At 44.1% G+C, this 19830-nt stretch overlaps 2 protein-coding genes and 1 long non-coding RNA gene across 5 annotated transcripts in view; 1 reads left to right on the top strand and 2 right to left on the bottom strand.

Moving 5' to 3' along the window:
- Positions 1–3936: 3936 nt before the first annotated feature.
- LOC310757570 lies at positions 3937–5578 on the bottom strand. Its single transcript, XR_014545321.1, has 2 exons — positions 5438–5578; positions 3937–4215 (listed from the first exon to the last, which is right to left on the bottom strand). It is a non-coding gene; the product is annotated as an uncharacterized lncRNA (long non-coding RNA).
- Positions 5579–5731: 153 nt separating this feature from the next.
- The window catches only part of CFAP100 (cilia and flagella associated protein 100), a 34712-nt gene continuing 20613 nt past the window's right edge, over positions 5732–19830 (top strand). The window contains exons 1-4 of one of the 2 annotated variants that reach the window (XM_083602771.1): positions 5732–5964; positions 6724–6857; positions 8680–8832; positions 9253–9327. In XM_083602771.1, coding sequence (XP_083458897.1) covers positions 8766–8832; positions 9253–9327 — 142 coding nt within the window. In that variant the 5' untranslated portion in view covers positions 5732–5964; positions 6724–6857; positions 8680–8765. The remainder of the gene's footprint in view (positions 5965–6723; positions 6858–8679; positions 8833–9252; positions 9328–19830) is intronic. The other variant, XM_083602770.1, reaches the window with a different exon arrangement.
- On the bottom strand, positions 11796–17658 carry LOC310757559 (uncharacterized protein). 2 transcript variants are annotated; one of them, XM_083602773.1, is made up of 2 exons: positions 16280–17658; positions 11796–12573 (listed from the first exon to the last, which is right to left on the bottom strand). In XM_083602773.1, the coding sequence occupies exons 1-2, from the start codon at positions 17597–17599 to the stop codon at positions 12559–12561; spliced, it is 1335 nt and encodes a 444-aa protein (XP_083458899.1). In that variant the 5' UTR covers positions 17600–17658; the 3' UTR covers positions 11796–12558. The 2 variants fall into 2 exon arrangements, with proteins under 2 accessions (XP_083458899.1, XP_083458898.1); XM_083602772.1 differs by lacking the exon at positions 11796–12573 and having other exon boundaries at positions 14679–16460; positions 16710–17658.

Below are 19830 nucleotides of genomic sequence, written 5' to 3'. Positions count from 1 at the left end.
CAGAAATAGTGCTTCAGGTTAAGAACTTTGCTTCAGGATGAGAACAGAAATTGGGCTCCGGCAGTGCGGCAGCAGCAGCAAGAGGCCCCATAAGCTGAAGTGATGCTTCAGGTTAAGAACAGTACAGACCTCCGGAATGAATTCAGTACTTAACCTGAGGTACCACTGTACTGGGGATTGAAATGGGGACCTTCTGTGTACAAAGCAGATGCATCTTTCTTTCGAACTTGTCTCCTTTACAAGTCTTCTTTAATAAGATTTTAACTGATGATGATGATGATGCCTTTCTGGATTAGGCCAATGGCCCATTCTGTCCAGCATCTTGTCAGTGCTTGTCAAATTCAGCCTAAGGAATAAGAAGCAGCAGAAGCAGCCCTAGCCTGGTCTCACTAAACCCCCTTGAAGCTTACGAAGAGTACACTCTTATGTGGACTCAGTGCAGTCAGGAGCCTGGGCTGTTCACAACTGTGTTTAACAGCATCCCTGTCCATTTAGGTCCCCAGAATTCTGTAAATTAGATTCCAGCCCAGAATAGCCTGGCCTGGCCTGAACCCCACAAGAGTCAAAGTGCCCTGTGTAACCTCTGGAGAGGACAATCGAGCATAGGAGCGTGCAGTTAGTAGCCCTTTCAGCCCAGTTCTCTCTCTGTTTATTTTTAACTGCTGAAAAATGGCTGGAAGAAAATAAACACCCAGAGTGTTCATTGGAAGAGATGCGGTAATTCACTGACAACCATCTCAAGCTCACACTCTCTACCCTACCAGCTTAGTGGCTGTTCTATACACAGAAAAGAGAGGAGAGGAGTTCTGTTCTATTCCAGGTATACAAGCGGGAGTTTGCAACAAGCAGCTGCTTTGTGGAGTGCTCCTGAACAGATTTATTTATCCAGACATGCCCTTTTCCAGAATACTCCATTCTGTCCCTAATAGCCATGATGGCTGTGCACTGTTATCCACTGTCAGAGGCAGTAATGCATGCCAGATTTAGGGCAGTGCCAGCACTTCCCCCGCACAGGGTGCTGAGCTGAGGGGACACAAAATAATAAAACCTATATTTATAAGGGTACCTGCTGAGAAGAAAGCCATTGTACCAAAAGGAATTATTGTGAAAATGAGAAATATTTTGCGGGGGGGGGGGGGGCACCAAATTTTGTTCTCATTCAGGGCGCCATATTACCAAAGTCCACCACCCGTGCAATAATCTTTCTGAATACCAGTTGCTGGAAGCCACTGGAGGGGAGAAGGCTCTTGTAGTCAGATCCTGCTTGTGGGTTTCCTACAAGCATCAATGCTGGAATAAGAATAATACCTTTATTGTCAATGTACAACCTGTGTACAATGAAATTAACCGAGCCTTACTGAGCCTCGCACTCTCCCCACCCAAGCACTCAATCTCATTGCACTCTGTGTGTTTATCGCACAACACACCACCTCGCAGGTCAGCTGCACTATGTTATTTTCCATTCAATAGCCTAACAGCCCATGGACAGAAGCTATTTTTTATCCTTCTGGTACAACTGATTATACTTCTATATATCCTGCCTGAGGGTAGAAGATTAAAGAGGTGATGTCCGGGGTGTGAGTCATCCCTGAGAATTTTTCTCGCTCTCCTAAGGCAACGATCCCTTGCGATGTCATCTAGCAGACTCAAGGGACAGCCCATGAGATCATGTGCTGTATTCACCACCCTCTGTAGAGACTTTCTGTCGATGGTCATCAAGCCAGCATATGGAATGCTGGAGAGCCACTGCCAGTCGGTTTAGAGTCCAGGCATGGCCAAACTTGGCCCGCCAACCGTTTGGGGACTACAACTCCCATCATCCCTGACCACTGGTCCTGTTAGCTAGGGATGATGGGAGTTGTAGTCCCATAACATCTGGAGGGCCAAGTTTGGCCATGCCTGGTTTAGACAATAGTGAGCAGCGGCTCTCCAGGATTTCCCACCTCTACCTGCCGTTGCCGGGGATCGAACCTGCAACCTTTTGCTTGCAGGACAGATGCTCCCACACTGAGCTCTGGCCCTTCCCCATGGACCAGAAGTCAAAAGCCTGCGAGGGACTCCCTACACGACTAAGTATATCACCAGGAAGGATGCTTCTAGCAGGGCCGCATGCCACTTCTCTGTGGTGACATGAAGGAGGACCTTTCATGTAGCAGCACAAGTGTTACTGAATGCCGTCCCAGCAGATACCACACAAGCCTTCAAGATTTTGGTGCCTGTTGAATATATATATATATATATATATATATATATATATATATATATATCCCATCATTTTTATTCCACCTGACTTGGTCACTGTTCATTTTGGAACAGTAGAAAGTTAGTGAAAGTGTTTTTTATCTGATGGTGATATTGCATTGTATTGAGATTAAGACGTTTTCTAAACCAATGATTGAATATAGAGCTGCCTCATCATGCAGAAACTCAATCCAGGGTAACTAAGCTGTGGCCCTCCAGAGGCGGCTGGACTCCCAACTCCTTCAGCCCCGGCCAGCATGGCCAATGGTAGGGAATTATGGGAGCTGTAGTCCAGCAATACTGGGAACGCCACAACTTAGCCACCCTGATCTAAATCTTTCAATGTCCACACACACCAAACAAAACACCAAGCTAATGTCCTCTCCGCCTCTCTCTTTCCTCATCTCTCTCCTTTTCTCTCTCTCCCTCTCTCTGCTAAGAGGAGACTACATCCCAACATCAGATGACATCCTGTGGCAGATTTGGGCAGTGCACTTGTTAGAAGTGGAACAGCTTTTCTGAAATCCACTGAGGGAGGTTTCCGCAACAAAACAGCAAGGTCCCTTCCTGTGTCACACACCCCTATCGACATTTCAGGAACAAAGTTTAGGAAGCTGCCACAGAATGACTTGGAACCCAGGACAGGCATCGTTTTTGGTGCTTACTGAAGACCTTTCTCTCCCAACAAGACTTTTAAGTGGGCATCTTTCTTAGTCTAGAATTGTTTTTAGATTTTAAAAAATTGTTTTGTTTTGTGTGTTTGCTGTCCTGAGCTCCAAGAGGAAAGGTGGGATATTATTTTTGATGATGATGAAGCTGTCTGAAGGATCAGATGTCGGTATGAGATACACCCACATCACCAGAGTTTTCCTATGGTTTTTATGCATTTATTATATTTTTATTAAGCTTATCTGATGTTATAAATATGTACACATTTGGTCAGTTTGCTTGCCCACCCTTCAATATTGCCCTGGCCCCTGCCTTATACACACATTGGGGGTAAATCTTTATTTAAATAAACATTCCTAATTTGACCCTTAAAGATATTTCGGACTTTATTGCCCTATCAAAGGACTGAGGTCACTGAAGATTGATTCCCATGTTATGATAAATGGTTTATTTATACATACATAGCATACCTGGAGGTTTCACAGTTTGAACCCATTCCAACAAATACTGCTACCCCATTATGTTTCAGAGGCAGCACGCAGTGCCTCCTTCAGACCTCCCAGAAAATCCTACAGTTCTGACTTTGTTCTCAAACCGTCTCAAGTGTTAACTACCACTGCCTCCTTTGTTCATATCTTCTATAGACCAAATTAGCACATTCCTTAGGATGGAGAGCAAAGGGGCATCCCGTTCGGACATTTCCTGGCCATGGATGCAGTCCATCAATAATCTTCATAACAGAAGAGAATTTATCAGGCTAACCATGTGACCAGTTTGGCCATTTTAGCAGTCTTGTCTTAAACACACAAGAATCACTGGATGAGAAGGGAGCCTGGGAGTCATTTAGATCTACCCCCAAACCCATAACAATATTGTGTTGGCCTTGTTTTTTAAAGCTAAGATTCCCAACAATCTTCATCAGATTTCAGAGCTTCCATCATGTATCAGGAACTGCAGATTTATATTCTTCTCCTCCTTCAATTCCTAGTCCTCTTGAGTTTCAACATTTTTAAAGCATTTCCTACATTTATAGGATCATTATTTTTTATTGTTATTTCTGCATTGGAAACCCTCACCATGACAAAGTAGTGATGTATGTGCACTTGGATGAATTTCTTTAATTCTCACTGATGAATGCCACGGGACTTCTGTGCAGCCAAAACAGATGTTTGGTGTGTTGTTGTTTTCAGAGTTCCACAATCAGCCTCCTTTCTCTCCTTGCTTGTTCCATTCACTCGTTTCACAGTTTGCTGGCTCCAGTATCTGAGTAACCAGCAATTACAGGAAGCGATGCCTCTGTGAAAACTAAATGGAAGTTTAGAGTTTTGTTTTGATTTTTCAAAGAACAAATTGTGCCATTTATTTTATACCATACTGAGCTTCTGCAGGGTCCACAAAATCATCTGGAACATTATTGGCAAATGACAGGAAGTGTTGTTTTGAAAAGCTCAGTCACTAGCCTCTGCAATATGAAGGGGGAGGAATGCGGGGCTAGGAATAAATAACAAGGACTTGGGGCTTCAAATACACAGAGCTGTACCCAACTCTCTAGCAGCACAGCCAGACTTCTGTTTCCTCTCCTCAGTCACACCCCAAATTTGTTCCATAGAGTCCCCCAACTCTCTAAAGCTGAATTTGACAGCACACAGGAGAGGGGCTGGAAGGGACAGGAAAGTCATCGCCAACATGTGCATGGGTATCTGCTGCACCACTGAATATGGCTCACAATTACTGCCTTGAACTTGAGCCCTTTCTTTGTGCCATTTATTGCAGGACTTTAAAGGTACAGGATCCCTGGATGGTTGTTGGTTGTTGTTGTTGTTTAGTCATTTAGTCGTGTCTGACTCTTCGTGACTCCATGGACCAGAGCACACCAGGCACTCCTGTCTTCCACTGCCTCCTGCAGTTTGGTCAAACTCATGCTGGTAGCTTGGACAACACTGTCCAACCATCTTCTCCTCTCTTCTCATGAGGTGGCCAAAGTATTGGAGCCTCAGCTTCGCGATCTGTCCTTCCAGTGAGCACCTGAGATCGTGAAGCTGAGGCTCCAATACTTTGGCCACCTCATGAGAAGAGAAGACTCCCTGGAAAAGACAGTGGAAGACAGAAGTGCCTAGCGTGCTCTGGTCCATGGAGTCACGAAGAGTCGGGCACAACTAAACGACAACAACAACTATGCTATATGGTAATTTATGGACCTAATAGGTATCTAAAACCATTTGCACATGGAGAATGTAGGCACCCTATATATAGAAATGAGCAAACCAGTGATATTTTAGGGAGCAGGCCAGCAGGTGGGGCCCATTACTTACATCAAAGTAGCCTACACAACACAGAACACTGTTGCTGTATGTAGGTTTTATTTCTTTTTTATCTTATATTTTGGAAATGTACACCCATTTTTTCCCCTTTACATTTTTTGGGGGGCCCCAAGAGAGTGGGGCTCTAAGCTATAGACTGTTTAGCTTATACGTAAATCCGGCACTCACTGCATCTTCTGGGGCCCCCGATTTCACAGGTTACTTGCCTATTGCGTAAAAAGGTAGCTTTGTTTTGTCTAGCCTGCGTCTACCGCCCCTCTCAATTCACTGAATGACACACACAGAGGCCGAGTTCTAGTATTACCAGGTTATTATTATAACAAAAAAGGGGCTATTACAATTCGAAGCAAGGAAAGCCTGCCTCTCCACTGCTGCGCCCCTCTGCGCAGTGCCCTACCCAGGTTGGCCAACCATCCCTCCGGAACGACGCGGCGCTTCTTCCTTTTATGACGTCAGCATCTCCAGGCAACGGGAGAGAATGGTTGCCTTGGCGACGTAAACAATAGAGGAGAACAATGGCAAAGGCAGAACGTCGAGACACCAAATCGTGTCTCTAGTGCAGAAGTGCAGCTGCGCTTGAACGCAGGTGGCCGAAGGGGCTTTCCAGACGCCGAGGATTCTTGCTTGCAGTTAAATGAAGCGTTTAAATGGGGCACATCTGAACTTTGTTTTCCTTCCTTGTATTTTTCAGTTACGGTGTTGTTGTTTTTCTCGTCACAACTGAGAATTCAGGGTGAGCTATGTGCTTTGTTAAACCTTATATGCATTGGTGAGAGATAGGTCTCTGAGTTGTCTGAAAGCAGGGAAGTCGACAGGCTAAATGCATGTTTTTAAGGGGAGAATTACTGTGACTTTCGTGGAAGCAGACCATATCCTCAAAAGAAACTAAGCTCTTGTGGCCTTTACTCAGCGGTAGCGTTACACAGGCGCACACATCCGCAAATATTTAAAGTTGAAGATCCAGCTGCCTGTGGAATAAGTTTCCCTTCCAAAATATTTACATCTATGGCCATTCATCTGCCTCTTAAATTCCCGTCAGGGGGTTTAAAAATATTTCCAGTGTTTTCTCAGCCCAGTTGCTGTTTTTGCTCTTGACAGCTGATTTATATATTTGTACTTTTAAGGACAATCTGCTCATTCAAAGCACCAGTGTTTTAATGTTTATGTTTTGTGTGTGTAACCTTTGAGGGAGGGAGAAATTATAGACCCCGGGGGTTCAGGTTGCTCTTGACATTTGTCAGTTTGGCATTTAGAAGGCAATGCAATCTATTTCATTTCTTAAGCTTTTTACATTGTAACCTGGGCTCAGCTTTTGGGAAAGAGGAAGTTAGCAGGCTGCGACTGTATACAGACTTGCAAGAAAAGCTGCACCCTATGCACATTTACTTAGCAGTGTGCCCTAAGTGACATTTGTGGAGAAGGGGTGTAGCTCAATGGTAGATTAAATCCTTTGCCTGTAGAAAATCCCCAATTCTATCTTCTGCATTTCCAGGTAGGGCTGCAAATATCCGTCGCCTGAAAACCTAGAGAGCTGCTGTCAGTCACTGTCAACAATCCTGAACTAGCTGGATCAATTTTCTCACTCAGCATAAGGCAGCTTCTATGATCACATGCCCCATTGAAAGAGTGGGTTTATTTCTGTGTAAACAAAGATCATGCAGCGTATCCCATTGAGCACAGTGGGACTTCCTTCCCTGTAAACCTGATTTGGATTGTGTGCTGTATGAAATCTCACAATGCTACTGTTCGTTAAGTAGTTATTATCTTAAAGAATTACCTCAAAGTATTATAATATGCAAAGCTAGTCTTGAAAATTAAGACTATCCCACAAATTATAGGATTGGTTCTATCAGATGTAGTGATTTACTTGTGGTTCAGGTCCTGCAAAGACTTTATGCACATTTCATCCATAACTTTGTTCCATTTCTCTGACTTAACTTGAATCAATTCAAATAGCTTGGAAAGATAAGACCTGTAGCTGTAGGAGTATGTAAGTTTCACCCCCATAATATTTTATTTCACTTTTGGTACACAGATATCAGTACAATATAAAACAGTCCATAATGCATCCATGGGCATAGCCAGAGGGGGCAGCTGCCCCCTTGGATCAAGTAAAACAATAGAAATACTTACTTACCTAACTGACCAATTATGTTGGTTCTACACTCCAACAAAGTTCTGTCCCCACCACAACAAAAATCCTGGCTACGCCCATGAGTGCATCACAAACAAACAGAAGTTAAGGGCATTGGTCATACTGTAGTATTGAAAGAAGTACAGAGCTTTTTTGCATGTGATTTTTCATTAAGAAGGACCATTCCTAAATGTTTCATTGGAAGTGCTTGTATAGAATAAATATTCGCATATTGTAATAATAATTAATCACCAGGAAGAATAATTGCCTCAGTTGAAACAAATTGCAATTTTACATATTTGGAAGGAAAAATTGTACTTTCTCTGCTTCTTTGAGATGGGAAAACTTCTTATGGAAACTTTTCCCTCAATCGTAAAAATTTTGGGTCCTCCTATTCATTCAGTTGAGTGGGGCCCTGGACTTTGGCTCTGATGGCACAAATGACTTTGTGGTGGTCTCTTCAACAAGGCTGGGGAATCACTGCCTAATGAACATGACTACCCATGGCCCCTACCTAACCTTTGAAACCAAATCTCTGTTGCAGTGCATCAGGTCCTTTTAAGCTTGCCATTAACATGTCTAAAATGATTATTCAGGCTTTTTGTGATTAATGTTTTTGGGTGCTTCCAGACAGTCACTATTTTTGGGTGGGATTCAATCACATATCTGCAAATTCAGGCTGCACAATTGTAGTTGTTTGGGAGGTCTTGGGCGACAAACCCTCTTCCCCAAAAGATCAGACATGTTGAAATAAGAGAAGCAATGAGGAAATGCACAGAAATATGAGGGATAATACATGCTTCCATGCAATGCCATCTAACTTCCCCACAAACTCATCCAAATGAATGCTCCTTAAATAGCCAATGCCATTTAATCGCCCTGCAAACTAATTAGGGTGAATGCTCAATAAGCAGATTGTCTGGAAGTGCCCTTGTGTAAGATATGTACCTTTAAAGCACATTAAAAAAACATTTTCTCCCTCAAAAAACTGGGCACTAAAGTTTGTAAAGGGTTGTTGTTGTTGTTGTTCATTTCATTTCTAGACTGCTTTATATTTTTAAAGGCTGCTTGGAATTGCAGTTCTCTGAGAGGTAAGCTGCAGTGGCCAGAATTCTTTGATGTGGGAAAATGAGCTTTGAATAAGCTTTAAATGTATAGTGTGCACACAGCCTCAGTAGTAGTTTTTACTTGTCCCTCTGAATATTTATATATCAATTTTATTTTATTTTCCTACAGAGACTGAGCAACATAGGTGCAGTTGGCTCTTCCCCACTCGCCTGGCGCATCAATTCTGTTTTTCTGCTTATGTTCTAGGAAGTGAACGCAGCATACGGTTTGGGGGAAGCCAACGTCCAGTGTAAACCTTACCCTGTATTTTATTAAGGCAGAACGTCGCCAACATGTCTGTAGTCTCTTTTGCTCGTTCAGATACATCTCTGAATGCAGAGAGCTCTGAAGCAACTTACAGTAAGTTTTCTCTTTCTTTCTCACCACTTTAGTTAACTGGCTTGGCCCGTTTGGTTTGAAAACTCATGTCGTAATCTGAGGAGCTTCTGAAGAATACAGAAATCTCCAGGACGTAGACATTTGTGGGATCTATATATTTATGTGTCTGTACATTTTGCCTCATATCTAAGGTTCTATCAAGGCTTACTTTAAAAAAAGAGACGGAATAGAAAGTAAGCTGGAAATCTGGGGCACTAAATAAAGCCCACGGGGACTTGGTTTGCCATTCCTGTCCTGAACAGTCCTCATGGTGCAGGTCCTATCACTTGAGCATTAGTTCCAAAATGTGAAGCATTACCCTCGTTTCCTGAAACCTCAAGTCTTTTTTCCAACTCCTGAGATATCCATGACTAAGAGTGGAATTGGTTCTTATTGTTCCAGGAGAAAGACTGACATCTCGGCAAGTTGGGGATGTGTTTACAATTCCCTCAGTTCAGTCAGGTGAATCAAAACTAGGTAAGACAGTCTTGCAGATTTTTACTATTTCTGTTTTATAATTGCATATATGTTCCAGTTTTCCTCTTAAATTGTTCAAGCTGATGTAGCTCCCCTTCTACCTTTTATCCCAGGGAACTCTGGGAACTGTAGCTCTGGGAGGTGGACATGAGGGTCTACTAAGAACTCTTAGCACCCTTAACAAACTACAGCTCCCAGAGTTCTTTGCAGGAAGCCATGGCCGTTTAAAGTAACACCACAGTGCTTTAAATGCATGGTGTGAGTGTGACCTTTGATTACACAACCTGAATCCCACCTGCAAAATGGAGACAAGTCCAGAAGCAGCCTGGAGAGAAAGAGAGAGTGAAGGTGGAGATACCCTAATGCAGGGGTGTCCAACCTCAAGTAGGCTGCAATCTACTATTCAGCATTAAAAACTGGCAGTGATCTACCACACTCTCCCCTTGTCATTGGGGGCAAGGAGTAAGGTGTTGGTGGCCAGAAAAAAACCCTTTCTTTCCTTAGCACAGATTCACAGTCGATTCCATCACTGCCTTCTATGTATTGCCCAAATGGAGGCGACAGCTGATTAAGCCACAGTGTAGCACCCTGCTTGTGGTTAACGCTTAGCTGGAATGAAATATTCAACGCAGCAATAGAGAAATTAAAATAATAATTTATTTGTCAGACAAATAAATGTGAGGCACAGTGGTATATGGTTACCAAGCTCTGGCCTGCCTCCTGTCATTATGGCCAGCACTTATATTCCCTCAGCTCAGCCCCCTTGCTCCTCCTTTGGCTGCCTCTGTCCAATCAGCCTGGTTAAAATTCCTATTGGCTGTTCGCTAGAACCAATCATAAAAGATACACCCATTTCCTATTGCCTTTTATGGGAGACAAAGAGCTACATTTCCTTCTATTTATAATTGGCAAACAGCCATTAACCTCTACAAGGCACCTTAATTACCAGATAACCTTTTGCCCTAGACTAGGCGCCTTAACTAACATTTCATCTTTTGCCCTATTGCCCTATTCACTCCAAAACAGATGGTGGCTAATTTTATCTGAACAGATCCCACACATTATCAATGAAAGATCTCCTTCTTTGGAGGTCATTAAGCAGAGACTTGACAACCATATGTCAGGAGTGCTCCGATGGCGTCTCTCTGTCTGGCAGGGGTCCGGACCCAATGGCCCTCGTGGTCTATTCCAACTTCTTCTATGATTCTATGATTTCTTACTTTCTAAATCCTTTGCATAATTACATTTAAGCCAATATATTTCATACATATATAGTTTTTTTTTTAGAAGAAAGGGAACTTAGTAAAAGCTAAGCTAAGTTTTCTAAATTCTCTGAAGCTTCAGAGAGAGAGAGAGAGAGAGAGAGACCTCTTCCCTATTCAGCTGCTGTTTGTATTAGCTCTTGCCTTTTTAACCTTAGGAAGATGTGGCTCAAGTTTAATGGGAGGCTCAATAATTAATTACTATTTTTGCAACCTTGATTGTATTCTATAATTTGTATGGTCAGTGTGACCTTTTGTTCCCAGGCTTTAATTTCCTTTTACAACCCTGAGACACTGCTATAGATCAGGGGGGCCCTTGATCAAGAAGATAAACAGCTGCCAGAGTATGGTTTCTGCCTGGCATGAGAGATACAAACATTTACAAATATATATTTCTTTAAGGTCATTTTTAGAATACAGGAATCTGATCAAAATATAAGCCTTGATTAAAAATGCAGGCTATGATCAGATGCCTCATTCCCCCCTTTCAAGCTCAAGGACCTTCCCAAGTGTCCTTGATAGCTTGACCTTCATCATATTCCTGAGGTAAAGCTCTGTATAGGGCCATGATATGAGGTAGAGTTTCATTTGAAATCATCTTGCTAATTGTACTTCTAAAACATGAAATGATACATGGCACCATACACAAAACCATTACTACTACCGTCAAGAAAAACAAGCAAGACAATAGTATCCCTTTGAGTCCTGCGACATTTGGTAACCAGTTGGTGAGCCATCCCATATCCCATCCTTCCCATGTTTGTACTGGGACATGTGCTATATTCTCCATCTTTGTGGCCAACACACGGATCGCCTCACCATTATCAGAAATGTTAAAGCAACAGGCATTCCCCTTGTACAGGTATAACTCGTATTGGTTTAGTTGAGTTCCATCCGGGGAAATTCTGTACTTCTGTTTGGTGTGGCATTTCGCTTACCATACCAATGGCATTTAATGGTATTGGTAATAAGGGCATACCTCCCTCTGAATCATCTGGCCCAAGAGAGCAAACAAGGCAATTGGTCCTATTTGTAACATTGGCTACCATCTCAGCTAAGCCTACCCACATATTGTGGTTTTGACTGAATCCATATTTAGCAAATTTGCTCAAATTCAAGGACCCTTCCCCTTCCCAAGGGATCAGGATTAATAATAAAATCATGTTGATGTCTAGTATATGCATTCCTTCCACAAAAGATCACCTTATTGTGATAACAAAAAAATATTAGCCCCAATATAATTCCCCCAGTGACAGAAATGGGGAACCACCAAGACCAAAACATATGTCCCAAGGATCCCCAATGAGTAATATCTCTGATAATTGTTCCACAGGGGGGGCAGTCAATCAATTGTATAAGAGAATCTTCCCGTTCACAATCGCTGGTTCAGATGCTCCTCAAGCTTCAGGCGTGCGCAGGTCAGCCAGCTTCCAGGTTGTGGCTGCAGCAGGCCGGTCGTCTAATGTTGCCCGTGACCTAGCCCGTTCCCCGTAGGGCTAGATACAGGGGTTTTTGGAGAGAGTCAGTTTTAAAGGATTAGAGGGGTCACCTTTGCACGTCCAACTGCCTTCGGACTTCTTCAAACGGGAGTGATGAATCCAGGGGGTCACCTCAGCTACCTTCACCGCTGTTGGAGTAGAGAGCAAGACGGTGTAAGGTCCACGCCACTTAGGTGCAAGTGGATCGCGTTTCCACTCTTTCACCCATACGCTATCGCCAGCCTGGAACTGATGAATCGGCTCGGCAATGCTGCACGGCGTGCGCTCGAGGGCCCACCTGTTAAGAGAAACAAAAACACGGGAGAGAGATTGCACTTGTCCCTGTGTCACATAGTCTCCTATTTGTTTGAGGTCAGCTGGAATATCCTGAACAAAGGAGGGCGGCCTCCCATACAGGAGCTCAAAAGGTGACAACTTAAGTCTTTTTGTGGGTGCGCACCGAACACGAAACAGTGTTATGGGTAACACATCTACCCATCCCAATCCTGTTTCCTGGGTTAATTTTGCCAATTGGGTTTTCAGAGTCCGATTCATTCTTTCAGTTTTCCCTGAACTCTGAGGCCTATATGCTGCATGCAGTCTCCATTTCACTTGTAGGACTCGACATACTTCTTGTACTACTTGATCAATGAACGCTGGCCCATTATCACTTCCAATGCATCTAGGTAATCCAAACCTTGGGATCAATTCAGTGAGGAGTCTCTTAGTTACCTCTCGTGCCTTTTCAGTTCTGGTGGGAAAAGCTTCAACCCATCCAGTAAGAGTATCTACAAACACAAGGAGATACTTGAATCCCTTAGAAGGGACCAGCTCTGTGAAGTCCACAATTAGGCTTTCCATGGGGACGTATCCCACATGTTGGATTCCAGGAGGCTGTACCGGTCCCTGCCTGGGATTGTTTTTAGCACAAAGAACACATTTCTGGGAAATGCAAGTTGCTAATTGTGATAGGTTAATAATATACAACTTCCGACTGAGACTCTCTCTGGTTGCAGTACCGCCAAGGTGAGTAGATTCATGATAATTTCTTACAATTGTGCCTGCTAGGTGATGAGGTACATAAATCCTATTGTCTGGCAGGATCATCCAACCGTCCTTCACAATCGCCCCTTCCTGTTCAGCCCACTTCCTCTCTTCTGGGGTATAGTGAGGTTTAACTTCTTCTGGAACTACCTCTGGTATGAGGGCTGCTATAAATCCTCCCACAGGCTTTTGGGCTGCCTCTCGGGCTGCTTTGTCAGCAGCATGATTTCCTCTGGTTATTGGATCCCTTCCACGTCCATGACCTTTGCAGTGCATTACAGCAATCTGTTCTGGAGCCCATACTGCTTCCAACAGGATTTCTACTTCAGGTCCATATTTCAAGGCCTTCCCGTGGGCTCCGATTAGACCTCTTTCTTTCCATAGAGCTCCATGTGCATGCAGGGTTAAGAAGGCATATTTAGAATCAGTATAGATGTTTGCCTTACATCCGGCTGCCAATTGCAGAGCTCTAGTTAAACCTATAAGTTCAGCTTTTTGTGCTGAGGTGCCAGCAGGCAAAGCTTCAGCTTCCACAACTTCCTCATTGGTGACCACAGCATATCCTGCTCGTCTGGCACCCTCTTGCAGGTAACTGCTACCATCAGTATAATATACAACATCTGGATTTTTCAATGGTTCATCTTTCAGATCAGGTCTACTGGAATAAACTTCATCCATTATTTGGAGACAATCATGTGATTCTTCATCATCTACCTCTGGTAGGGGCAGCAAAGTTGCTGGATTGAGCATACTCACTACTCGTAGATGAATCCTGGGATTTTCACACAACAGGCCTTGGTATCTAGCCATCCTTGGGTTTGTTAGCCAATAACTACCCTTATATTCCATAAGTGTCAGAACAGCATGAGGTACATTCACATACATCGTCTGGCCAAAGGTAAATTTATCAGCTTCTTTGACAAGGCTTGCAGTGGCCGCTACTGCCCTTAGGCATGGAGGCCATCCTTTTGCTACTGAGTCCAATTGTTTTGACAAATAAGCTACTGGACGGTTCCAACTTCCTAATCTCTGGGTCAGGACTGCCGCTGCAATCCCATTCTGTTCATGTACATACAGCTGAAAGGGTTTTTCCGAATTAGGCAGTCCAAGGGCTGGGGCCTCCATAAGTCGTTGTTTGATAGCTAAAAAGGCTTGTTGCTGCTCAGGTCCCCATACGAATGGGTCCTTTTCTGCACCTCGAGTGCTTTCATGTAAGGGCTTGGCCAGACTGCTGAAATCAGGTATCCATAGTCTACAAAACCCTGCTGTTCCCAGGAATCCTCTGAGTTGTTTCCTTGTGGTAGGTTCCTTAATAAGGCAAATAGCTTCTTTCCTCTCTGGTCTCAATGCTCGTTGTTGGTGTGAGATGTCAAAGCCCAAATATTTGACCTTTTCTAAACATAACTGTGCCTTTTTCTGGGAAACTCGGTAGCCAGCTTCCCAGAGCAAGTGGAGCAGTTCCTCTGTCCCTTCTTTACAGGTATCAAAATCCTTTGCCGCTAGTATAAGGTCATCTACATATTGCAGAACCACCTTTTCTCCAGGTATTGAGGGGTAACTTGTTAAATCTTTCGCCAAGGCAGTACCAAATAAAGTTGGGGAATTTTTGAATCCCTGGGGCAATCTTGTCCAGGTTAGCTGGCCTTTTGTTCCTGTCAAAGGGTCTTCCCACTGGAAGGCAAATATAGGTTGGCTCTGTGGTGCCAGCCGGCAACAGAAGAATGCATCTTTCAAGTCCAATACAGTAAAAAATGTTGCTTCTGGTGGGATCAAACTCAGCAGGGTATATGGGTTTGGTACATTTGGGTGCAAGGTCTCGATAGCCTGGTTTACGAGCCTCAAGTCCTGTACTGGCCTGTATTCATCTGTCCCAGGTTTCCGAACAGGCAAAAGGGGTGTGTTCCATTCTGATTGGCAGGGCTTAAGCAGACCATATTTTAATAGGCGGTCCAAATGTTTCTGGATGCCCTCTGCTGCTCGCCGGGGTAAAGGATATTGCTTTACAGATACAGGGGTAGCCATAGGTTTTAGGGTTACTACAATTGGAGCTATATTCTTAGCCATTCCTGGTGGGCTATTTTCGGCCCATACTCCTGGTGGCACCTGTAGGGTTTGGAGGAGCTTGTTTAATCCTGTATCCAATGTGGGTTGGACTTGCAGGGCTGACATTAGGCGCCATGATTGTTCCTTAGGTACTGAGAGGGTAATTATTCCTGCTGCCTTTGATGGCAGTTTCATTTCTGGACCTTGAGGAGTGAAGGTGATTTGGGCCTGCAATTTGGACAGCATATCTCTACCTAAGAGAGGTATTGGACACTCAGGTATATACAAAAACTGATGGGTTAAACGATGTCCCCCAATCTGGCATTCCAAAGGTTGGAGGAAAGACCTCTTAGCTGACTGACCAGTGGCACTTTTAATGACTACACTTTTGGATGCCTTTTTCTGCAATAGTTCTGGGAGTACTGAGTATTCAGCCCCAGTATCAATCATAAAGTCTATTAAATGGCTCCCTAATTGAATCGTGACCGTGGGCTCCTGGAAGCCTAACTTTATGGAGTCCGGTCGTTCCTAGTCTTGGGTAAAATCCTCCTCTGCCAGTCCAATGAAATTGTCTCTACTCTGTCCTTGTCCAGGTCTCTGATATCTTCCATTTCGGATCATTCCCCGTCCCCGTCCCTGGTTTCTTGGGCCGGAGCCTGGGCCTGGGCCTGGGCGTACTTCTTCCAACCTCAGGGGTTCAGGACACTCCCGCTTCCAATGACCCTCCTTCTTGCAATTCGCACATTGATTCCTTCCCAGTGGTGGATTCCTTCCCCGCCCTCTCCCTCCGTTTAAAGGGCGGTAGTCTTGCTTCACTGCTGTGGCTAGCATCACCATCTTTTCCTTCTGCCACTTCTTCTTCTCTTGTTTCTCAGCCTCATCCCTATTCCGATAAACTCGACGTGCAATGGCCATAATTTGGCTCATCAGCATCCCTTCCCATCCTTCTGATTTCTGAATTTTCTTACGAATGTCAGAAGCACACTGGGCCACAAATGTAGCAGTAATCATTCTGCTGTTTTCAGGGGCTTCAGGGTCAAAAGGAGTCCATATACGATAGGCTTCCTGCAGCCTCTCTAAAAAGTCTCCCGGACTCTCATTTGGTTTCTGTTCTACTTCTGAGACTTTAGACATATTAGTGGGCTTCTGGCATGCCCTGCGGATACCTTGCACAAGCGTCTGGCGGTAGGTGGTAAGCCTGGCCAGGTGAATTGCATTGTTTGGATCCCAATTAGGATCTTCCAAAGGAAAGTTATCCTGGAGATGACGGTCAATATTAAAAATATTTCCCACTCTGGCCTGCTCACGCAAATATATCTGTGCCTTTTCAATTATGTCTCTTCTTTCCTCAGTGGTGAACAGAGTATTCAGGAGTTGGCGGCAATCTGTCCAAGTAGGACTATGAGTATTTACTATTGAAGTCACCAAGTCCATCATAGCCTGAGGTTTTTCTGCGAAAGATGGGGTGTGTGTTTTCCAATTCATCAGATCCGTAGTTGTGAATGGAATGTACTGGAGGGTCGAAGTTCGAGGTGGCCGTGGTCCGGGTTGCCCGTTAACCAGCACAGGCTCCTCAAGTGCATCAAATACTCTTCTAAGAGGGGCTACTACGTGACCTTTCTCTTCGCTTTGCTCTAGGGGCCTCAAATCATAGGGGATGGTATCTGTCCCAAGGCGTTCTTTTAGCAGCTTTATACGCCTGGCTGTATTGCTTGCTGACCGATCAAGGTCTTCCTGTAACTTCTGTAATAGTTCTCTAGGATTTGGATGTACAGGGGTTTGGGGTGGGCAATTGGTTGTTCCACTAAAGGAGACTGTAGATGGAGTTCTACTGGGACTCACAGGTGGAATAACCACTTCTGCTTGGGCTTTATTATAGGACTCCAAGGCCTCCTGAAGATATTTATCATAATCTATCAAGGAATCAAGTTCTGTGACTCCACCCCCATTATTCGTTCCACTTTCTTGCCTTGGGGTTACAACTGGTGGAGTATTTGGATTAGGCTCCCTTCGATGTGGAGCATAGGGTGGAGGTGGAAGCACCTCTTCCTCTGGTCCCTCAAAAATGGGTTTGAGTTTATTTGGCAAGATTCCTTTCCTAGCTTCGGCTTTTACAGCCAATAATTTGCATCGTTGGACTTTGCATTCCCTTATCCATGGAGGATTTTTATTTAATGTGCTCAGCCAAGAATCTATATATGAAAATTGTTCTGGGCACCCTCCCGTTTCTTTGGCGATGTTAGTCCAAAGTTTGCTTACTAAATTTATATCAAAGGTTCCCTGAGATGGCCATTCAGTATTTTGTTTCGGCCACTCTAATTCACATAACGTTCTCAAGCGCTCTGGCGTCATTTTGACTCCATATGCCCCTGAGAAGGCTTTCTTAAAATTATTTAACATACATTCAAGAGGTGTATTTTCCCCCTTTGAACCCCCAACTCCCATTGTATGGCCCTGTGAAGTATCCACTCAGTCACTCACACACTCGCTTCGTGGGGTTCCTTGCCCAGTGAAGTCGGCTTACTGGGAAACGAAGTACTACCCACTCCACACTCAGGTCAGCTACAGATTGTACTTTCTCACACATACAATGCGCTGGATACTTCACCACACTCTACTTCCCAACCTTTCCCTTTTCCTCCACCAGACCACCGTCTGATGTACCCAACCACCTAGCGTACTCAGTTTCCCCCTTACTGAGACGCAGAAGTTTGATCAAGACTTCTCTTCCTCCCAATTAATTGGAGGGCCAAAACCCCTTTGTGCACTTACCCTTAGCGGATCCCTCTTTATTTCTCTGGTTCCCCCCGGTCCGTCGCCGTAGGTGAGCAGGGTATCAGACAGACGAGACTTCTGCGTTCCCCTGGAAAAATGTTCCAGTGTGCGCTGGGTAAGCAGTTAGTGGTCCTCCCTCTTGTACCCTGCCCAGTAAGGCGAAGGGGCTGCGTTCCAGCAGACCACTTATCCGAGTCACAGAGGCACCATAAAATGTAGCACCCTGCTTGTGGTTAACGCTTAGCTGGAATGAAATATTCAACGCAGCAATAGAGAAATTAAAATAATAATTTATTTGTCAGACAAATAAATGTGAGGCACAGTGGTATATGGTTACCAAGCTCTGGCCTGCCTCCTGTCATTATGGCCAGCACTTATATTCCCTCAGCTCAGCCCCCTTGCTCCTCCTTTGGCTGCCTCTGTCCAATCAGCCTGGTTAAAATTCCTATTGGCTGTTCGCTAGAACCAATCATAAAAGATACACCCATTTCCTATTGCCTTTTATGGGAGACAAAGAGCTACATTTCCTTCTATTTATAATTGGCAAACAGCCATTAACCTCTACAAGGCACCTTAATTACCAGATAACCTTTTGCCCTAGACTAGGCGCCTTAACTAACATTTCATCTTTTGCCCTATTGCCCTATTCACTCCAAAACAGATGGTGGCTAATTTTATCTGAACAGATCCCACACATTATCAATGAAAGATCTCCTTCTTTGGAGGTCATTAAGCAGAGACTTGACAACCATATGTCAGGAGTGCTCCGATGGCGTCTCTCTGTCTGGCAGGGGTCCGGACCCAATGGCCCTCGTGGTCTATTCCAACTTCTTCTATGATTCTATGATTTCTTACTTTCTAAATCCTTTGCATAATTACATTTAAGCCAATATATTTCATACATATATAGTTTTTTTTTTTTAGAAGAAAGGGAACTTAGTAAAAGCTAAGCTAAGTTTTCTAAATTCTCTGAAGCTTCAGAGAGAGAGAGAGAGAGAGAGACCTCTTCCCTATTCAGCTGCTGTTTGTATTAGCTCTTGCCTTTTTAACCTTAGGAAGATGTGGCTCAAGTTTAATGGGAGGCTCAATAATTAATTACTATTTTTGCAACCTTGATTGTATTCTATAATTTGTATGGTCAGTGTGACCTTTTGTTCCCAGGCTTTAATTTCCTTTTACAACCCTGAGACACTGCTATAGATCAGGGGGGCCCTTGATCAAGAAGATAAACAGCTGCCAGAGTATGGTTTCTGCCTGGCATGAGAGATACAAACATTTACAAATATATATTTCTTTAAGGTCATTTTTAGAATACAGGAATCTGATCAAAATATAAGCCTTGATTAAAAATGCAGGCTATGATCAGATGCCTCAACAGGTCACTCAGTATGGAGGAGGAAGGAAAGGCCTCATCCCGAATATAGAACATGGCACCCCACACCCCAATTTCCGTTGCTCTCTAGGGGGAACACTGCACCCTCTCCCCGCCACACGAGTGCGGCCCTGCAGCACCCAGCGAGGGCCGCCCAGCCAAAGGCGGCCTCCTTAGCAGAGTGAAGTGAGAGAGGCATGTGCTCCAGAGCTCATGGGACCGCAAGCGAAGGCACGAGTCTGGCCTGGGAGGGCGGAGTGCAGACTGACTCCAGCTACAAAAGCAGAGGCTATTGAACATTGATATTATTGTGGTATCTTTGGTCTTAGATCTTGTGATTTATGTAGAAATTGTTTCCATTTGGTTGTGTACTTTTTGATACGTTTTATTTATTGTTTAGGACTTACGTTTGTAATTATGTAAATCTTGTCATGTTGTAAACTGCCTTGAGCACGGTCCAGCTATGGAATGGTGGCATACAAATAAAATGATGATGATGAAGGAGAAAAATCCCTCCCTCCTGCAGCCG

Source organism: Podarcis filfolensis (genome assembly GCF_964270895.1).
Source record: "Podarcis filfolensis genome assembly, chromosome: 2".
In the NCBI taxonomy this organism is placed as follows: Eukaryota; Metazoa; Chordata; class Lepidosauria; order Squamata; family Lacertidae; genus Podarcis; species Podarcis filfolensis.
The sequence above is the reverse complement of the archived record's forward strand: the minus strand, read 5'-3'. Positions and strand labels throughout refer to the sequence as shown.

Coding starts and splice junctions, on each gene's coding strand:
- LOC310757559 (XM_083602772.1), bottom strand. CDS start 17,599: ATGGGAGTTGGGGGTTCAAAGGGGGAAAATACACCTCTTGAATGTATG. Junction 16,461..16,709: donor GAGGAGCCTGTGCTGGTTAA/CGGGCAACCCGG, acceptor GATATATTTGCG/TGAGCAGGCCAGAGTGGGAA.